The 21,205-nt window shown below is 45.6% G+C and overlaps 1 protein-coding gene across 3 annotated transcripts in view; it reads right to left on the bottom strand.

Moving 5' to 3' along the window:
- kmt2a (lysine (K)-specific methyltransferase 2A) overlaps positions 1–19,589 on the bottom strand; it is a 38,657-nt gene extending 19,068 nt beyond the window's left edge. For 2 of the 3 annotated variants that reach the window (XM_012917147.4, XM_012917150.4), the window contains exons 1-14: positions 19,230–19,589; positions 10,376–10,448; positions 6,910–10,247; positions 6,211–6,388; positions 5,257–5,485; positions 4,149–4,879; positions 3,977–4,050; positions 3,641–3,877; positions 3,378–3,524; positions 1,942–2,040; positions 1,502–1,622; positions 1,268–1,381; positions 908–1,089; positions 196–372 (exon numbers count right to left, since the gene is read on the bottom strand). In XM_012917147.4, coding sequence (XP_012772601.3) covers positions 196–372; positions 908–1,089; positions 1,268–1,381; positions 1,502–1,622; positions 1,942–2,040; positions 3,378–3,524; positions 3,641–3,877; positions 3,977–4,050; positions 4,149–4,879; positions 5,257–5,485; positions 6,211–6,388; positions 6,910–10,247; positions 10,376–10,448; positions 19,230–19,475 — 5,946 coding nt within the window. In that variant the 5' untranslated portion in view covers positions 19,476–19,589. The remainder of the gene's footprint in view (positions 1–195; positions 373–907; positions 1,090–1,267; positions 1,382–1,501; positions 1,623–1,941; positions 2,041–3,377; positions 3,525–3,640; positions 3,878–3,976; positions 4,051–4,148; positions 4,880–5,256; positions 5,486–6,210; positions 6,389–6,909; positions 10,248–10,375; positions 10,449–19,229) is intronic. The other variant, XM_012917149.4, reaches the window with a different exon arrangement.
- Positions 19,590–21,205: the final 1,616 nt, after the last annotated feature.

The raw sequence follows: 21,205 nt of genomic DNA, 5'->3' as shown, positions 1-21,205 counted from the left end.
AGAAAAAATATCTGTGGTTAGCCTGCACAGATCCTCGACTACGTGTTCTCTAGTTACAGAGACTGATGAATTGCTTTTCATTAAAATGCAGCAGACAACACACTTGTCATTCCAGTTTGTCAGCACGGCAGAGATACCGGAAAACAAATGGGCCCCTCAAAAAAGAAAAAAAAGAAAGAAAGAATGCACACTTACCAATGAATTGTATCGGCCTTGATCCATCTTTTTCTCAACAGACTCCAAATCTGGAGGGGAGTCGCTGGGAGGTGTGGGGGTTACTTCTGTCAGGACTGGAGGATCTGGGCCCTCCGGGGAACGACGGGATGGAAGACTCTCCTCCGTCTCTGGATTCAGCTCTGGTGGCTTCACCGCCTGCTCCAAAACCACAGAGTATAGCTCTGACTGATGTGGTAAAATAAGCTCAGGCTGTTTCTGGTCAAAATGTGCCTTTATCCATCAATATCCATCATAGCACCACGTGGTAAAAAAGTAAAACTCACAAAACTATAAAGTAATAAAGTAAAATAAAATCAGTGTTTCCCACACACAGACTTTTCTTAGCTGGCCATCAAGGTATATAAATACCTGCCTAAGTTTATTTGGTAACACAAATGTTGGTATTTTTTAAATTTCTACATGTTTAAGAGAGTTTAGCTGCGACTAACCAGAAAGGCCCTTATTAAATTTACTTGGCAGTTCTCGACTTCACAGAGGCGACCTCAAATTTATTTCTCACAAAGAAACTGGAAAATGAAAAATGTGCAGAGGAAATCCTTAAAAATGGCAGTCTGCAGAACCTAAATCTGTGGGAAACACACTGCAAATGATGCTATAATATAAAAATCTGATCAGTGAAATGTTTGCAATATGGCAAAGACTCACATCGATTTGCAGGCGTGTATCTTACCTGTCTGTACCGTAGCAGGTGTGTGGATGTGCGTGAGTTGAGCAGTGCAGTGAGGACGTTGCGAATGCAGCCCTGAAGTTCCCTTTCCAACGCCGCCCTCCACTCAGGCGGGTGTCGTTCGGTACATTTGGTACATGTGTAGGCAACGCTCTCTGGCTTTGACAGCAGTTCATACATTTCATCTGCGACACAGCGAAACAGCAGGTCATTAGGTTTATTGTTTTTCTGCATGTCATCAGCGTGACAGCGCTCAGAGGGCGGCCTGTCAGTCATCTGCTCAGACACTGTCGAAGCACACAAGCTGCTACAAACTGATGAAGAACATACTGTCAATGTATTACTCGCTATGCAGCTTCTCACCTGTGAGATTCTCACACTTTGCATGAACCCAATGGTTGCAGCGGCCACACAGCATCATTTTGCTGTCATAATCATCATCGTCATAGCACTTATCACACAGTGGGCAGAAGTTCCCTGAGAGAGGAGATTAAAATTCATCAAGACCAATAAAATACTGCTTACATTCAAATGTTGTTGTATTTTTTTGTTATTGCTGGTGATACTGATCAGTCATCTACTGAGCTACCTGCTCACCTTTAGCAAAAAGTTTGGCACAATCGTGACACATGGAGAAATCATGTGACCACTGGGCATCCCAGGACTTCCCAGGTTTCGTGGTGCCGCAGCTCTTACAGCGCACACACTTGGCGCAAACCTGAAAATAAGAGGCACATAAACAACATCGTTACTACACGGTAGAAACTCGTAAGCATTCGTTTAAGGAGTGGAAAGTGTGTGAAAGTGACGCTGTAACAGGAGCAAAACGTTTTCCTAGACGCTGGCTGTGCGAGGTCGCATCCATGTAAGTAGCACAATCTTGAGAAGAAGGAAACGTGTGAACTTGGGAGAGAAATGTGCGAGCATAATGCTATAGTTTGGTCACGCAGTCGTGCAACTGTGTTACATAAAGGTGAGAAAATGGTGAGGGTGTTTAAGAGAGGAGGAGGAGGAGGAGGAGGAGAGTGTGTGCATACCCAGATTCTCTTCTTCTTGGTGGGTCTGGTTGGGTAGTTGGGACCCAGGCACTCTGGGTGATAGCTGTTGTGGCACTTGTCGCACTCTAGCAGCTGCTGCTGCAGGGAGAGAGGTAGAAAAAGTGACAAGATGTTATTTGTATATCGAGTTAGGCAGCAGTAACATTTTCATCCCTAACAAATAGTTCTGCTCCCTGCAAATCAGCAACAAAGGCTTTGACCCATAATTGCAGTACTCGCCTTTACCACCAAGTGTCACGCTGAAATAAATGAATGGTAGATACAGCCATGCAGTATTTTTTAAAAGATGAACGGTGCTTCTTTTACACAGACGTCTTGCTCTAGTGCTCCCTCCAGTTTATAGCAGGGCACATTCATAGCGTGTGTAACGGATGGATAAACATCATTAACTAAGGCATTATGATGCAGCTTTAATGTGAGCTGTATAGTGCTCTTGTCGACAGCTGCTTAAGGGTTGAGCGCAGTTGAGTTTTTCTTGTTTTTTCTTTGAATAAACACAGTTATCCCATTTAAAGTTTTTCCAATATACAGTTAATGTGCTGCAGGACATTTTCATCACTGAGCTAGCAGGGATCCTAACCCAAAATGCGAATGACAAACATTTATTAATAATGACCAACAAGCTAGGCTGGAGGCTGCAGTTTGGGGAGGGCCTTACTGAGGATCAGCAGCAGCACCTGTGCCTGCAGGATACCCCCTGACACATCTGAGAGAGGCTAACAGAGAAAAAGGGGAGTGATGGTGGAGCATTTATAGCCGTAAGAGCGGGAGGAGAGTGTTTGAGATGTTCCTGAAGCTCCTAAAATTTAGATAAATTATCAACAATTACAAGTTGCAAATAGTCAAAGTTTTATGATCATCCAGCACTTGATGTGCTATTTCTGCAGCGGCCTGATTTGCCCGTAACTTCGCCAGCTGAGATTTAAGTTAAGCCACACTCAGTGGTGGAATCGGAATGCCAGAGACCTACTGCTTAGAGGCAGCTCCTTGGTCAGAGACGAAAGCCAGTCAAAATAACGATTTACTTTACGCTCGCTAGATTTAAAGATCCAGCTCCAAAGAATCTTTTTCTTTAGCCTTACTTTCTGCTTTCCCCACTAAATGGGCAGTAACCAACAATTTCACATATCTTGCAAACATGTACAGCTGTTTGACTGCCTTTCTTCCACCTGATGTGTTCATTCATATTTCTAAACCCACAACCATACAAGGCTCACACCATGCACATTTTACACATGGCTTCAGTTAAATGATAAAAACATGGCAGGAATCCAAGAAGCTGATTAAGTGCTGTCTGCTGGCTAGACTAGCAAGCATCTTTCTAGGGAAGATTCTCCAGTCTTCACACACTGTCAGTCTGAACCAAGCTTCCGTGAGCGGCTTTAAAATGTACAGAACTGTATCGAATGGCTTACTTTAGTTTTCTGGTGCTGGCGCCCACAGGCCTGGCAGTATCGGCATCGTCGACAACACCAGTTCTCAAACTGCTCCTGGAGAGGGCGCTCCGATTCCCCCAAGCAAAAGAGATGGAACGGTTCACAGCATACCTGGCAGAAGACAAACTACATGCAGAGAGAGAGAGAGAGGAAGACGTGTTTGAATATAAGCTCAGCTTCTGCGTGGATGAAAGGAAGCTCAAAGGGGGGAGGGAAAAAAAGAAAATCAAGATGATTTTTACCTCCGCATTTCCACTGCTTGCACACAAAAAGCAGAGCACCCTGGGTGTGATAGGCACAGAGGTGAGCAGGCTGAGGCCACCAGCCTCCCACACCTTCTCCACATCATGGTTCCTTTTGAAATCCACTCTGATACGATGCACTCCGTCGCAGGGTGCTCTAGAATTCACCTGGCCCCTAGTCGAGGGAGTGCTCTGCGAGTTTAAAGTACTGCTGCTCGGGGGTTTAGTGGTCAGAGGCTTCACAAGAGGGGGTGACCAAAAAAACAAAAACAGTGTTTGACAAATGCTTATGGCAAAAGTTTTGATGGACATCTTATACAAGTAAAACTTTATTACCTTGTCTTTTGGTTTGTGTCTAGTAGAAACGGGAACAGAGCGAGAAGTTGGCTTCTTTAACTGTTTTGATTCAGCTATTAAAAAAAAGAAGAAAAAAGCGATGATATTAAAATAAGAACAAGGTAAAAATAAAAATGCCGTTTATTGGGAAAAGGTATGGCTATTTACTTACCTGTATCTGAAACTAGTGTAGCTGAGCTCTGCTGTTGCGCTGAAAGCTGCTGCTGCAGCGGCTGTGTTTTTTTCTTGGGTTCATTTGGCGAAATCTTGGGTGAAGCATCCTTTTTTGAACATGCCTGACTGGTAAGTGTCCGTTGCTGCTGCTGTTGTGATGACGGCTGAGACTGCGTAGACTGAGAGGGGGAATTTTGTGCAGAAGATGACGATGAAGAGGAGGAAGAGGAGGAGGAGGAAGAAGAAGATGATGAGGAGGAGGAAGAAGACGATGAAGTGGAAGAAGATGACGTGGAGGTGGAAGCCGGTACAGGTTGCTGTGGCTTGTGCCCCTTTTTACCGGGGGCACCGCTTGGGGCCGTGAGCTGCTTGGGTTCTGACATCGGTGCGGGAGACTGAGCCTGGGCTGTGGACGCGGCGGAGGCCTGAGGGGGATCGGCTGGGGCAGGGGAGGATGCGAGGGCTGGCGATGATTGCTTGGATAATGGCTGTCTTGACTTCTCCTCTCCCTGCCTTAGAGGAGGAGGAGGAGGAGGGCTCTTTTTAAGGGGAGGTTCCTCTTTTGCTGGAGCAGGAATGGGTTTGGGGCCAGAGTCCGAGTTTGGTCCTTTCACCGGATTGAGGCTCTCTTTCTTTTCCGGTGGCCTCTTTTTCTTGTCCTTCTTGCCTTTACCTTGCTTTTGAAGAATCTTTGAGGGCATCCACTGTAAGTTCTGACACTTTCTCATCCTGAAAAGGAGATTCACAAAATTTTAGCTTCCATCCTGCCTTTAATTCCCACCACAATGACGATGTCTTTGATGCATCTATACTTCTACCATCAACTGTTCGTGCTGGATGTTGATCTAATGAATCTTGTTAGTTACAGTTACAGAAAAGGAGGAAGAAGAAGACATTTTAAGACCGACTCTGACTCTATAAGTGTATTGTCTAAGCTTTGAAAACAAACCAAAAAGATGTATTCACTGGCAAATACCTCCCACTTCATCAGCATAATGAACGAGCTGGATACAGTAACAGCCCATTATATTTTGTCACATAGCATAGTTACATTTCCAAGAACGTGCATGTCAAGCTGCTGACTTCAAGTCAGGAATAATACTCACTTGCAGCATTGCTTTTTAATGTTTCGCCCTCCAAACTTAGGCTTATCCAGACAGTTGGTACATTCACCGCAGTCTTCTGGAACCTGGCAGCCTGAGCACTGGCCACAGCGCCGCGACCGTCGGCCCTTTTTAGGAGGAGCTTCTTGAACGGCCTTTTGCCGGGTCTCCCGTGGCTTTATGGGAGGGGACTGAGGCTCTGCCTCTTCTGAGCCCGCAACTGAAGACTTGTCTGTAAAAAAATCCAAAAAAGGAGGATTTCATTATTACTGACACACAGTTTAACACAGAGAGAGTCATAAAATAGCACTATTAAGAAGGCAAAGATGAAGAAATTTACAATATTGATAAATAAATTATTTTTTTAAACAAATGAATGAATCTTAAATTCTGGCTTATTTTAAAATAAATCAATAACAACTTATTTTTTAGCCACTTTGTATTTAACCTAATTCCCGACCATCACTATTAGGTCATCTCGCCTCAAAAGTTCGCATGTAACAACATGACATGAGACCAGTCAAAATAACAGGGACAGGGCAGCCAAACGCTTCTCACTCCATCATCACTCCACTGTGTACTTGTGTGCCCATCAATGATTGAATTTCTCTTCTCCTGTGATTAGCCTGTCATCATTGTGTGCTCCAAACTGTTTCAGGACTTCATTCATGACACAACATTTGTGCCATGAATAAAAAACCATTTAGCTCACGCTGCTCTGCAGTATTAGAAGTGTACACATGTCACAGTCCCAATTAAGACCCCGCCCAGAATAGCCAAGTCTTGCACAAGCTGAACTATTCTCTGTACCTTTTTTTAAAAATTAAAACGGTTAAAGATTACCATGAAGTTTACCATTTAAAACAACTAAGCAATAATATCATCCACACCAAAGAGTGTTGATTTTTGCACTTTATAGACAATTCAGTAAACTTCAAGTATGCAGGTGTGTCTCACCATCATTCCCCATGGAAGATAGGATCTTCTCTCTCTCCTCCCAGGGCAAGGCACTAAGTGTGGGCATGTCATCAGGGAACACCGCCCGGTTACGGCCAAGAGCCACAGCTGCACGACGGCATACATGCTTGATGCGCGGTCCACGGACTGATGCCTCCGACGAATCACTCTCTTGACCCTGCAGACCACCGCAAAAAGTGCACCGAATACTCATAAAGAGCATCATGATAACAAATATGCAAGACAATCCTACAAATGCACAAACTTGCAATGCAAAAAGACAGCATGTTCAGCTTATTGTTAGATGTTAGTTACGTTAGATGTGAACAATCTGACCAGTGTGCAGGTGAAGATTAAGAAGATGTGGAAACAAGGCGTGTCCTTAAAAACCCAATTGACATATTAACAGCAAAAAATAAAAACAGATGAAGATTCTGCATAAAGGACTTTCATAAGCAAAGCTACTGCTGTTTTGTGCATAATGCATTAAGCGAGGAGAATTCCCCTTAAGTAACACCCTCCATGGGACTTTCCTCCTATCAAGTTTCAGTCTGAGTACAAACTCAGGTTTCTATTTATAGCAAACATTCATAGCATTATGTCAAACTCATTTGCTTGTGACTATACGATTTAAATGAGAAAACCAGACAGTCTTTTTGTTGAGACTCTATGAGGGCGACGCATGAACATGAAACTGACCTGGACCTTTGCCTGATCTGTAGGTTTTAGCTTGTTCTTCTTTATCTCAAAGAGCTGGGCTTTGGCCTTCTTCAGTAGTCCAACTACCCGCTTGTCAGTCACAGGGTGTTTCTCTGAATTTGATAAAATTTTTCCAATAGAGGAAACAGGAAGCTGTTGTCTGCTGGGATGCACTGGGAGGCTTGGTGTATTTTGGCTGGGAGTACTTCTTTTCTCTTTCTCTTTTTCCCCATCCTCCATCTCTGCTCCCTTCTCAGAGAGCCTGCCTTTCTTAGGCAGACGTCCTTTAGTAAAGGACACAGGACCAGTGGAAGGTGGCACATCTGAGGAAGCGGTGTCAGAAACCGTGTCAGCTGATGTTGATTTCTTTCTCCCCGGAGCCTTTTTTGGAGCAAGACCATCAGAGTCCCTCCCATCTACAGTAAACAGACTAGAAGGTGCATTAGGGGAGCCATCTGGCGTAGAAACCCGACTTCTTTTCTCCAAATCCTTCTTCCCTTCTCTCTTATTCTCCTTCTCCTTCTCACGATTTTTCTCAGAATCTCTCTCTTTTTCCTTCTGAGCAGGTTCCTGGGGAGTGGACAAACATTTTTCTTTACCTCCCTTCCCAGCTCCTCGCCCTGTGTCTTGGCCACTGGGAGGAAAGAGAGGGAAAAGTGGGGAAGAACCGGATGATGCAGCTGACATGGGAGGTGGGTTTCCAGTGGCCCCTCTTCGATTATCGGGTGTTCCTTGTGAGGCCAGTATACCGTGTGATACCGTGGAGAAAGTGTTGAAAGGAGCAGAAGTTAAGGCACTAGTGGCTAGTGGGCTTGCAGACACCCCTGGCAAAGAGCTGGGGTTACTACTGGAGGCAGAGCCTGGCAGCACAGATATCTCTGAGGCCCCTTTCCCCATGGACATCTGGCCTCCTATTTGGCTGCTGCGTCTGGTCATCGAGTGGGATGGAGACCGTGGATGGCCACGCAGTGTTCCCGGAACCGGCCGTCTCCTACGCCGCTGGGTTCTGGTGGAGCTGGGTGGCGTCTGGTGTGGGGAGATTGATCCAGGGCTGCTCCCCGAAGATGACTGCAGGGTAACTGACTCAAATATCCGAGAGTGAGCCTCACTGGGTGTAAAGCGTGGAGCACGAAGCAACGGGCTGCGCTTTTGAAGTGGTGAGTCAAAGCGGGATGATGGGGGGTGCTGGTGGTGAGCGTGGGGATGAAGAGGGGCAAACAGACGAGTCCCACTTCCCGCTCCGGTGACCGGTGCTGGAAATGCAACCGGAGCAGCTCCCCCTGCCCCACCAACACCCAGCCCGACGTCTTCAGGTGTGAGAGGTGGAGGACGGAAGTTGTCAAATACCGGCTTGCGTATAAGGCCCTCCTTGGCATATTTAGCAGAGGAAAAGTACTGCTGTTTCGGGTGGGACAGGGATGTCCATCGGAAGGTGGGCTCTCTCAGAATTGAGCGACTTCTTTTGTCTGACAAGCTGGGCAGCACTGATGGTCCAGGGAGGAATGGTGGGATGGGGTGAGGCATCCAAGACGACTGGGGGTGGTGTTCACTAATAGCAGCTGTACCAGTGGAGGTTGACTGGGGAGGCTGTGGAGGGGTGAGGAGAGGGGGAGGTGAAGAAGACGAAGAAGCTGTGGATGAAGCTTGCTGGGAATTTACAAGTGCAGAGGAGGACATCAGCACTCCTGTTGGTGGGCTGATGATTGGCTTTTTCATCCCAGTGGTGAGCGTCTCTCTTCCCCTCTGTTTCTGACCCCCCTGGCTGACCCCCTGCCGTCTCCGGCCTCGTTGATTCCTCTCTGCCAGCACATGCTCTGCCTCCGGTTCAGAGGGAGGAGACGCAGGCTGTGAGGTGTGTAGCAGGTTGGCCTCCCTCTCTCCCTGTGAGGACGGAGAATGATCCTCTGGCTCTGACAAAGCCTGCGTGGCCTCCGAAGCCTGGGAGTTGCACGATGAGTCATCCAAGCTCGGGCTGCTGGACCTGGAAGACTCTGCAGAAGAGAGTTGTGAGGAATGCTGTGACACAGCACTTGAGCCGCAAGATGGCGCGCTACTGCTGAATCTCCCATTGGCTGTGTTGCTGTTGCTGCTATTCAGAAGACCGGCAGCTGTTGATGGAACAGAGGGAACAGGGGCAGGAGATGAAGGAGGCGGGAGAGAGTCAGTCGGGGCAGTGGTACCAGCGCTAGTAACAGCAGATGTAGAGGAGACAAGCACAGGAGAAGGGGATGAGGAAATGGTGCAGGCAGGTTGGGCAGAAGTGGAGACAGATGAAGGGGCTGTGTCTAAGCGGGGTATCTTTGTATGGGGTGCTGGGGTTCCAAAACTCCCCTCATCTTCAATGAAGCGCTTGGGTGTTTTGATGATGCGAAGGGAGACGGTGCTGACCACGGGCATGATGAACTGCCTGATGTTCTTCAGCGGGGTCTTCCTGATGCCAGCTTCAATGGCTCCTCCCCCACTACCCCCAATGGCTACAGCTTCTTTCTCCAGTCGCTTCTGTGCTCCTTTCTTAGCACGTTCCAGCAGCTGTTTGGCGATGGTAGCATCAGGGCGCTTACACGGGGGGACGATTCTGACTGGCTTTCTGTGTCGAGGGCTTTTTCTGAGGCCCACCGCTCTGCCTGGCTTGGAGGGAAGTGGGGAGGCAGGTGGATTGGAAGAGTCTTGGTCCCCAGTGCCATCCACACTCCTTAGCATGGGCTGCTGAGGTGTGTGTGGTTCTGCGGCCCCACCTCTGATCCTGAACGTTTTATGTTTCCCTTCCCCACATTCAATGGAGGTAGACAGCTGGGCAGCAGCAGCAGCTGCTGCTTCAGCTTTGAGCCTCTCAGCTGATGGTGGTCGCCCACGTCTGCGTCGGGGAACACCGGGCAAAGTCTTGAGGCGTGACTTCAGAGGGGTGAGCTTGGTCTCTGTCAGCCTCTTCAGGTTGGTAACTTTGGATTCACCCCGTCCACCTTTGGAAAACCTCGCCTCAGTATCATGTGGCTGAGTAGAGCCCACTGCCACCTTCTTGCCACCCTTTCTGTCCTTGTCCTCCTCTGTGTCCAGCTCAAACCCAACCTGCCTGGTGTCCTCCCCTGCTGCATGGCTTCCCGTAGTCCAAGCTTTCTTGCTACTTGAAGAAGGGGGTCGGCCTCTTCTCTTTTCTCCGGTCCCAGGTGGCCTCCCAGGTAGCCTTTTCACCCTTTCAGCTGGTCTTTCAGGTCCCTCAGGTTTGTCCTGTGTTGGGGAGGGAAAGGATGATGGGGAAGATAGACTTGCAGCAATTTTCTGGGCGGACAGGACCCGTGGCGGGCGCCCTCTTGGCTTCTTCTCCTGTATAGGTGGTCCTGCTGATAAAACCAGAAAAACAAATAAATAACCAGGCACAAACAGCAACACCTATAGAAAAATTGTACAGGTAGAGTCATCTCAAACTGACTATAAAGTCCCTGGTAGCCAAGACGAGTTAAAATTTTACCTGAGGAAGTTGTTGAAGGGCTCTGTACTCGCTTCTGTTCAACAACCGGTCCAAATCCTTCAAATGCTTCTTCCTACAACACAAGAAAGGGAAAAAGATGAGTTGCCTGTGATCACACCATTTTGTAATGCTAAAATACAGGAACAGACCATATTTAGAGCATTAATCATAGTACATAACAGTGAGATGGCCTAGATGAGCAACACTTGAGTCATTATTGAATAGTAATAGAATGCATTTATACAGCGCTTTTCGGGACCCCTCACTCTCACATTCATACACTGGTGAAGGCAAGCTACAGTTGTAGCCACAGCTGCCCTGGGGCAGACTGACAGAGGCGAGGCTGCCATATCGCGCCATCGGCCCCTCTGGCCATCACCAGTAGGCGGTAGGTGAAGTGTCTTGCCCAAGGACACAACGACCGAGACTGTCCGAACCGGGGCTCGAACCGGCAACCTTCCGATTACAAGATGAACACACAACTCTTGAGCCACGATCGCCCGAAGACAGACTACTCTAGCTTACTCTGGTGCTCTCATATTTTTCTGGTTTTTGGAATAGGATGCCTAACGTTTGAGAAGACTCAAACCACCACAGACGTCTAAATCTTACTGGGTGACTAACACATAGCAATGTACTCCTGCTCCTTGAGTTACAGCACTTACACAGGCAGACAGAGCAAAGAGGCACAAAAGACAATGAGGCCTGAAGTGCAGAGCAAATACACATTAGTGGCATCTTTTCAACAAGAGGAGCAAAAATGTAAAGTGTGGCTTTAAGGCTGAGCCAGAGCAGTCTGAGCTTTGGATTCACTTAGATACATCTGTGCCTTTAGCTGAATTCAGACACTGAATCATGGTCACATGTTAAAAAATATATCAGTTTAGGCAATTTTAGCATGAAACTTTGATATGTTTCACCATAAAACATTTCATCCATGGTTAATAACTGCCAAATGATGTGACTTTAATTACTCAGTAATATTGAATTAATTTCAATATTTTGGGAAATTATGTAAGCTCCACTCTGGCATAGTAAATGTATCCTTCCTCTCATGTCTCAATGTACCCTTGAGAAGTGCAACAGAAAAGAAAAAATCCCTCAGTGATGATTAGCATCTTTGGGCTCCTCTGTGTGCTACTACTTCTTACAATCAATGTGCTTAAGAGTGGAGGTGAGTGTGTCATTTCGTCATGTTTATTTATAGCAGCACGTGGGGATGCAATAAAGGTCTCGCTGGCCCAGTTTGTAGAGCAGCTGCGATCTAAGTGTAAGTGCAAAATTACATGCAAACTGCTTTGCACCATTTAAGAGTTACACACGCTGCATGTGGCTGAGACGCACGACAAACTGTAGGATCTAATTAGAAAGCATAAGAAGCATTAATGTGTGCTCAAATGCCGGTTTTCAGCTGTTCCACATATAAACAAACAACAATAACAGACATCAATACCGCTGTTTTTCCTGGCCTGCAGTATTTATCTAAGCATCCCACTCTGCTCATGGTGCATTCAAGCTTTTCTTTTTCCTCCCCTTTTTTATGCTTCGCTCTGTTTGTATTTCACCCTCTTCTCACGGTAATTGTAGCATCCTCCTCTCTGAGCAAACTGGTGCTCTGGGTTGGTGTTTGTTGCAGAGCGGAGCGGGGGGGGGAGGGGGGGGGGGGGAGTACCGATGGACAGCACTGAGTCGCTGTGATAATGTGAGCAGTCAATGACATTACAGCGTACTTTGCCAGAGGCAAGTGCGTAGGGCAGGCAGCACAGACGCATGTACCTGCACTCACTCACTCACTCACACACTCACTCACTCCCACATTCACTCACACACTCACACACACACACCCTTGTGATCATGTACTAATTCTGTCAGCCACACATACACAGTTTGGTGGGCGGGGTGGGGGGTGGGGGATAGCACACCCCCCTGCATGAGCTGCACATCAAGATGTAAACAAGCAGAACACAGGAGTGAAAATGGGGGGAGGGGAGCAAAGACAAGGCAAACCAGCAAGCTCGACGAGCTAAAGGAGGAGGGTCGTGGGAGGAGGGAGAGGAGGAGAGAAAAGAGACAAGGAAGCAGCATCTTGACCACATGCACCATCAACAACGGAGGGAGCGCACCGCTCTCTTGGGAGCAGTGAGGATGAAAGGGGATGAGGTTTTGAACATGCTCGTGCAGAAGCTTGCTAAATCCCAATCTAAACATGCCTCCCACACACAAGACAAGACTCCCCTTTCCTCCCCCCGCCACTCTTGATCTTGCTTGCTCTCTGCCATGCTTCCTAACGCACATTCAGTCAGTCAGTCACTCATTGCTAGCTCGCTCCCACTGACTGACAAGCACTGAGCAGCAGCGCGTGGAACATGCAGCTCACCATGAGCTCAATAGCAGTGCAGGCACAGGGAGGTAACTTCAAGAAGTAAACAAACACCGTAGTATACTACTGAGGTGAAGTGTTTTGTACTACGTTGTCGTGCGACGTGCAAGTGATGAAAGGGGTTACTGGAAAGACCAGAGTTTGTCTTTTTTGTTGTTGTTTTTTTCCCCCTTCCCCTTTATCTCTTAAGCTGAAGAGCACCCTTCATCTTTGCTCGCTTTTGCCGTCGCTCTCACCGTGTGAAATCCTGAGCAGTTTTACTTCCCTGCTGGTCTGTCATTTTTCATCTTACTGATCAATGCATACATGAGTTAAGTGATATAAATTACTTAAAGCTGGAGCAAGGGAAACCAATCTGATTCATGACAGAAGCATCATTAATTTTGTCAGGACGTGCAAGGGACTGTCCCTGACAGGTGTGAAACAGATAGGAATTGGGTTGGAGGTTTATTTCTCTGTATCACTCTGACAGAGCTTTTTGCACTTTGACAAAGCTAATGGGACTTTCACCGCCTTATAAGACAGCATTTAGGAGAAATCAAACTGACTACAGATGACGGGCTGCAGATGATGGATCTGTTTCTAAGGCAGGGTATAAACCCAGCTTTGATCTACAAAACGTATTCCTTGCTAAACAGGTGGGTTTCCAAACGGCATCTCTCTGGTTTTTTTGGATAGGTTTCTTAAATTCCAGATTTAGCAAAACAAGAGCAATTCTAACCACCTACTGTAAGTTAGCCCTTGCTAACCAAAGTTACACTTTTAGGCAGGCGGAACAGCAAAAGCAGACAAAATAATAGAAGCAGAATATGTATAGAAAAAAGTAAAAAAATCTTACTGTGATTTGTCAGCATGTTCCCTAATGATTTACTGACTTTACTTTACAATGAATATTTAAATTCAGTGGAGAAAGTAAGGAAGAGATGTACAACGCTTCATAAAGAAGGCTGGGAGGTGCTGAGAAGGGTTCATTTCCCACCTGAAACTAGAATCTGCAGCAAACCTTTGCAAGCTTTAACCATGGCCACAACCTTTCCCTTTTATTGTTTGTCTCACCTTTTTCAAGTGAATTACCACTATGACTAGATATCAACTCTAAACCCCTACCCAGCACCAATAGTGGTCGTGCATGATTTGCAGTAAAAACAAATCATGTTGTTTTTTTTGGGGGGTTTTTTATCTCATGCTGAGCTTCAGGCCAGCCCCTCAGTTCACTCTCTTCCTGAAAGAAGTTTTTTTTTTTAAGATCATTTCTCTTTCAAGCAAATTTCTTCTACCTGGCTCTGCATCATAAACAGAATTGCTGGAGGAGTCTGCTGCGCCTGAGATGACTATATTAAGGGTATCCCCCTATCTATATCAAACAGAGCCAAGAGTAGAAAAAAAAGTGAGTGTAAGTGAGTATTTGAGTCAGAGGGATTATTTGCACATGTGCTGAAATCCTTACTTTTACCATGTTTAATATGAGCATCCGCCACTGTTGCAATATATATGGCAGAAAATAAAATAAGGCCATTTTTAAGTTAAAAAAACTTTTTCGTAATAAACTTCTCTCACTCATACTAAAAACACTTTAGTTCACAGCTGATATTTCTGCTTTAAAACGCGCCAGTCATTTAATGAGCACGGTTGGCTGTAATGTTAAATATACCTGATGGGCAGTAAAAAAGTTTACAACAAGCAAACAACTGCTGTCACAAGTGACGATTCACAGGTCAGTAACAAACACATTAGCATACTCTGCAGCTACCCAAACACCTACCACATCAAGATCTTACCGGAAAACCTAACCGCTACTCATATAATCAGTCGCAGTTTCATGACAGCTTATGACTTTTATGTGTTTTTCTATGTTTATGAAAGGTGCTGGCATCCCAGGGTCTTAATTTTCACTGATTTCTGCATGTAAGGCTGAACCTCCATCGACATTAGCAGCAACATGGAGAAGCACATAGTTTTATGTTAATGTGATATTCTATAATAGAGACTATTTTGATGCATTTACCTGGCAGTTACATACAAGTGTATTAAATGCAATAAGCTAAAGAAGAAAGTGGATAAAGAAGCAGTTGGACAAAACTAATTACTAGAACAAGGATTTAAGCCGGAAGCCAATGCCAGACACAGCTGCAGTGTGGAAAGGGCCTCAGTCAAAGGAGCTACCTTATTGATCCTCGCCTTACCCTGACTGCAAAAAACATTAAATTAAATAAAATAAAAAAAATCACATACACTATTTGTGTGGAAATATCATCAAATTTACATAAGCTCCATTTAAACTCAGAAGTTACCCACTTTCAGACATCTGAACAAGTGATGAGGAGCAAAAGGAGGACAGGAAAGGGATGTCATATAGATTTATAGGTTTTCCAGGGTTATTCTGACGCTAATAGACACTCTATAGGAAGTCATTCTTCCCCGGTAGTCTAGAAAAAAAAAACATTTTGTTGACTCATTCCTGGAAGCTTTCCTTTAGATTTACGGCACAGACACCATGCTCTGCTCCTAGAAATGCAAACTGGCAACGAGCTCATAACCCTATATGTCTGTGATGACATATCTGTTCAAGAAGGTCTCAGCAGGGAAAGCAGTGACACTGCTCTGTGACCCTCCCTGTCAGCACTGAGCAAAAGGTGGGCATTTGTTTTTTCAAGTGTCCAAACACTAAGTGCAACTGCTTCACATTTGTTCAACAGCGTGCAGACCAAAACAAACACACTCCCGTGTTGGGGTACCTTGACTTTCCACACCTCACATGTGAGGAAACGAGGAAACTGTCAGTGGACAAAGGCAAACAGACTGATTGCTTGGGGATGGGGGGGGGGGGCAGAGTGTTGTTCTCTACACAAACACACACAAACATAGTAACACTTGCACAGGCTGGCACACAAACACACATTCCCTCTGAACCATCTAAGGAGGCAGCTTGAATTAAAGTTTTAATCAAAATAAAGACAAAGCAGACACGCCTACTCCTGATTGCAATGAGGGACATAAAGTCTGAGGGACACCCCTACCACCACACACACACAAGCGCACGCACACGCACAAAGAGTAAGAAAGACGACACAATTGCCGCCTTTCTCCCAGTCAGGCAACTCTAAAAGCAGAGGTGAAAGCTCCTTGCCGCCCGCTGTAGCTGAATAAAGCTGTGGATGGGAGGGGTGGGAGGGTCTGTAACTAATTCTCCACCCAGCGTTATCCCATTGGGAGGTGGGTGGGGAGGGTTGCCCTGCACCCTTTGATATCCCTGCCTGCGCTCTTTCAGCCGCCGCACTTTGTGAGGGCTGGAATAAAAGCAGACACAAAGCTCTTGCTCCAATCCACACGATGTCTCGGGGATGGGTAAGAAGGGTCCAGGAGGAGGGGTGTGTGTATGGGTGGCGGTGGTCTTCTATTTAAATAGGCCAAACACCTGCTGGACCCAAGCGCCTTCCGCTCAAACACACCATTTCTTTCAAACCAGTGAGGCAAAGAGACATTTAGGTTGATACATCTATTGAGCTGTAGTTTTGTATGAATGATTAAACACTGGTAATTACATGAGAGTAAAGAGGAGGCAGCAGAAGGCAAGATGTAATGGACCAAGAACGAAAAAGAAAAAATTATGTTTAAAAAAAAAAAAAAAGTCAGAACAGCATGACTTGGGTTAAGGCTGTATGGGTTTTAAAGTCACTTTTAGAAACAAAGATCAATGTGGACTACATTAGATTATTAAAAAAAAAAAAGAACCAACAATTTGGCCAGATCAAGAAGATGAATTCCCAGCAGACATACAAAAGCTAATAAATGCCAAATTTGGACAGCAACAGCCAACAAGCACCCTTTTGAGCCACCCCAATAGGCTTAGTAATCCATTCCAAAGTGGCAGCTGTCAGAAGAAAAGTTCCTCTGCCTCTCAGACAGGGTGGTGTGTGTCTGAAGTGGATTTGGGTTTTTCTGCCTGGATGAAGGAAGGAGGGGCAGGAGAGTGTCCGGCTGGCGCTCTGTTCAGGGTCGCCCTGTGCACTCAGCAGGCTGCAGTGAGCCTGAACAATCCTGCCCAGATCTGGCCAGACAAGCACTACACTGATTCTCAATGAAATCACCATGCTGTGTCCACAACTTCCATAGGATTCAGGTTCCAAGGGGAATTAATGATCCAGTCTGTCTCCACGCATCCTAAACTAATGCTATAAACTGATACACAGAGCAGGAGGAACTGTTAATAAGTAAAGCCATTTCTTAATAATATAATGCTCTTGGGTAAGGCCCAAAATAGCATGCTTTCTTATCAGTTGGACAAAAATGGGAGAACTCTTTGCCTTAACCATTTCTGGACAACCTATGCTTACGTGCACAGTCACACCCCAAAAAATCACTATGCTGTGTCAGAAATCTTCATACAACTAAAGCTGCCCTAGGGTGTTACAGACAAATCTCTCTACACATACATTATCAGTGCTCCAAAGTAAAAAAGGGAGGGAGCGAAAAAGCTTAAAAAGCCATTTAAACACAAAATTAGTCAGTAAAGTTAGTGTTTCCATGGGCCATGTAACACTGATTTAGTACAAATGCACTCCAAAAGTAAATAAAGCAGTTTAGAGGATTTAATGGTCCAATCATGGACTCGCATATATTATTTCAGTTTAAAAAATAAATTAAACTTTCTCTTAAAATTTCAATAAACTATTATTAACTACTTTTCAATACTCCATAACCCCCTGCAGCTACATAATAATAAAATGTATTATATTGTCCAAAGGGAGATTCCAAATGTCAAATGTGAGAACAAAAATAATTTTTTTAAACTACAGCTAAACGTCTCAGGAGCAAACATGCACATACTGCTGTGCTTTAGTAAAAAACAAACAACAAATAAGTAGTGGTCCATGTTGAGACTGGATGGTGGTAAACATCCCCACACGGTGTACTCCCACTGCAATGAACGCATGCTGCTCATCATGAAGAAGGAAGATGGTAGTTCGCTAAGGCGAACACACCCCCACATCACAAGGTCCGTCAAGAAGGGGCTCGTTGTTATTGTAGCCAGCCCTGCATGCGCACTGTCACCAGCCACTGCTCTGATAAAACACGGCGAATTCACACACTAAACCTTATACACATATACACTCAATAACGGCCAAACGCCGTGTAGCTGTGTATCAGGCGTCATCTCAGAACATTATAAACCCGATATTATTTTGGTACTAGCTACGCACTGACTGTGCAGAGAAGGGGAAAACATGTCCACCTCCCATTTTCCTATGCATCAGCAATAGCCCCGATGGCTAGCGCGACGTAGTGCGTAGCATGGTAGCTGCCCTAGCTTAAAACTAAACAGCAATAGATCTGATTTCGTTTGGAGCATGAGCTCAGCCAAGTTTAGCTCCGATGCTTTAACCCGCTACGTAGCAATATGCTAATCGGGGAGGAACGCAGCAACCTCCCGGGCAAAACTGCAACTTTATAACGCCGCTCACGGAGAGGAGGAGAAGAATGGTGGTGTAGTTTTAGCTGTAAGATGTAGACAGCTAACGTGCGAGCTAACCGAGCAGCTACGTTGGGAGGTTGACACCTCACCTCAAACAGCCAGTCCTAGTAGCAAATACGAAGCTATTTAGCTGGCAAAGATAACCTTATAGAGAGCTGGGGCAAAGGTAAAGTGAATAAGGAGTAGCCGTTCTCGCTGGAGACAGACGCTAAGTTCACGTTAGCTAGTTAGAAACCACAATTGTGTACTCTCACCTCCTTCAAGTTGACATGTCTTGTTTTCAAACACATAACACGCTATCATGAAGCTACGGTGCTGTTACACCGCAGGGACGCCACCATTTATTAAAAACGTGTTTAAATGCTGGTTAGTTGCAGTGGGTTAACATTAAAGCTAATATGTTAACGGTAACTTTTACCGTGTTAGTGTTTATGATTTTGAAAGCAGGCATGAAGGCTTCATACCAGGCTAATAACAACTTGCTAACTAGTAATCCCACCTTAGTTACGCCATATACATTGGTCACCAAATAAACTAGTATCGCTGTTGTTTGTTACATGTACTGTATGTTGTAATAGCGTTGGAACACCGAGGTTTCTTCTGGCCGAGCTAGCGTTAGCACTGGTTCACCCAAAACTGAGTGGATGTAGCCCGTCCTCACACTCCTGCACTGAGGAGCAGAAAACTTTCTTTCCAGTAGAGCTGTGGAGACTAGATATCTATAAAATAATTTGGCGTTTTTTCTTGCTTCTAACTAAAGTTAACGCTGTAACGGGTTACTGTAGAGTTTAAGGCCACATAACCAACTCAAAGTTAACTGAGCATCTTGGCAATGACAAGTTTGCTCAGAGCCACACTAAGCGTCAGGGAGACGGAAAGATGGTCAACGTTTGGGTACAGTAACCGTTAGCTCCCTGCCTCACATGTAACCAGCGGTCCTCCGCGTGAACTCTGGCCCCGCAGCTGTCTTACCGATGCTCCCGGGTCATCCCCGTCCTTACCTCCGTGCTGCTAGAGTCGCTCGATTCCCCCAAAACATCCCGAAATTTCTGCAGGTTGCTCCCGATAACCGAAGAGACCTGTAGTGCAGCATCAAACCCGGGTCCGAGCCCAGCTGCATTAGGGTGGGCTCCCGAGACACTCCGCAAAGAGGCAGTAACCCTGATTCGGCCCGCTCTCCTCCCGGTACCGGAGTTGCTGCTCCCTCCGGGCCGAGCAGGGAACCGCCACCGACAGCTGTGCGCCATTTTACACTCTCTGCCTGTCTGCCCTGCGATCGGAGATACCTCAGTGGGCGGAACCCTTACCGAGCACTCCACATAAACAACCTCTACCAAGCGCAGCGTTCTCACTGGCCGAGAACATCGTTATGCATGTTGCGGGGCGGAACTGAAGAAACCCCGACAATGCATTTTCTCAGCGGCCCTATTGACTCTGCACGGCTGATTCCAAATCAGGTTCAGGGGCTTTGCCCGGGAAGGAGGTGCGTTTGAATCACCGAGGAGGAATAGACTGATATCTTACAGCATGTGTTGTTTCTTATACCAGATAAACAAGATAAAGCGATAAGTGCGTTTTTTTCCTTCTTTCTTGAGCTGCAGCCAAACCCAGAGATAACAAGATAAGATACTCACTGTAAACAATCTGGGTCACAGTGCGTGTGACTTGAAGCAGGAGACTAGCATGCCACAACATAATAAAGCTATTCGCTTCCATCAAAAGTGCATGCTTAAAAAAAAGAGAAAAAACATACATAATGGAAAAAAAATCACTAAAAATACTTGGCACGTTTTGTCCATGAAAGCAAGTAGCCTACTTGTGTGCAAACGGGCCCTGGGTATACTGACCCAGGCAAGATTACCCTCTAGAAAATTTTTACACGTGGTTTTAAAGGGATGGACATGGTGAGAAATAATACTCTGTTAGGCTGTGGCATTTAAACAATGCTCAGGTACTAATCAGCCCAAATTTGGGAAGAAATATCTCCCACACCTTTACAGCACCAGTAGCAGCCTGAACGATTGATACAAGCCAGGACGGATCCATGCTTTTATGTTGTTTATTCCAAATTCTGAACCTGCCATCCAAATGTCACAGCAGAAATCTAGACTCACCAGCCCAGGCAATGTTTTCTAACTTTCTGTTGTTCAATTCTGGTGAGCCTATGCAAACTAACCTCAGTTTACTGTTCTTAGCTGACAGGTGCAGCACTCAGTGTGGTCTTCTGCTGATGCTCTTCTGCATACCTTAGTTGCAACTAGTGGCTATTTAAGTTACTGTTGTCTTCCTTTCAGCTTGAAAGCAGTCTGGCTGTTCTCCCCTGACCTTTCTCATCAACATATTTTCACCCACAAGAAATGCCACTCACTAGATATTTTCTCTTTTTCAGACATTCTCTGTAAACTCTAGAGATAGTTGTGTGGGAGAATCCCAATAGATCAGCAGTTTCTGAAATACTTAGATCAGGCTGCCTGGCTCCAACAGTCATGTCAAGTTCAAAGTAGAGCCAGACTGGTATATCGGTATTAGCATTTTTAATGCCCCCAAAAATTAAAATCGTAAGGAAGAGATGGGAGAAACACCCTTCAATTATGTTGTGAGTGTTGAGGTTTCACAGTCTGTTCACCAGCGGGCACTTGGCAACTTCCCTGTTGGTAATACTTACATGGAACACCAGGAACACAACCAGCCAGCACATAATCAAGGAATCCATGACTTGTGACAATAAAACAAGATCATTTTCAAACAGCGTAGTTATGTTATCTCTGTAAGGACTCATAAATAACTACACATAAGTGATAGGGATATCTGTTTATGTTTAATGTGTAACACCTTTTTTAAAACACCTAGTATTGTTCTTAAAATCAGTCTAGATCAAAGGGACTTGTAAATCACTTTTGTTCTCCATTCAGATGCTCAGTTTGAACTTGAGCAGGTCATCTTGGTCATACCTCATTTACTTTAATTCTATCTTTTA

Source organism: Maylandia zebra, linkage group LG14, assembly GCF_041146795.1.
Source record: "Maylandia zebra isolate NMK-2024a linkage group LG14, Mzebra_GT3a, whole genome shotgun sequence".
Taxonomy (NCBI): Eukaryota; Metazoa; Chordata; class Actinopteri; order Cichliformes; family Cichlidae; genus Maylandia; species Maylandia zebra.
The sequence above is the reverse complement of the archived record's forward strand: the minus strand, read 5'-3'. Positions and strand labels throughout refer to the sequence as shown.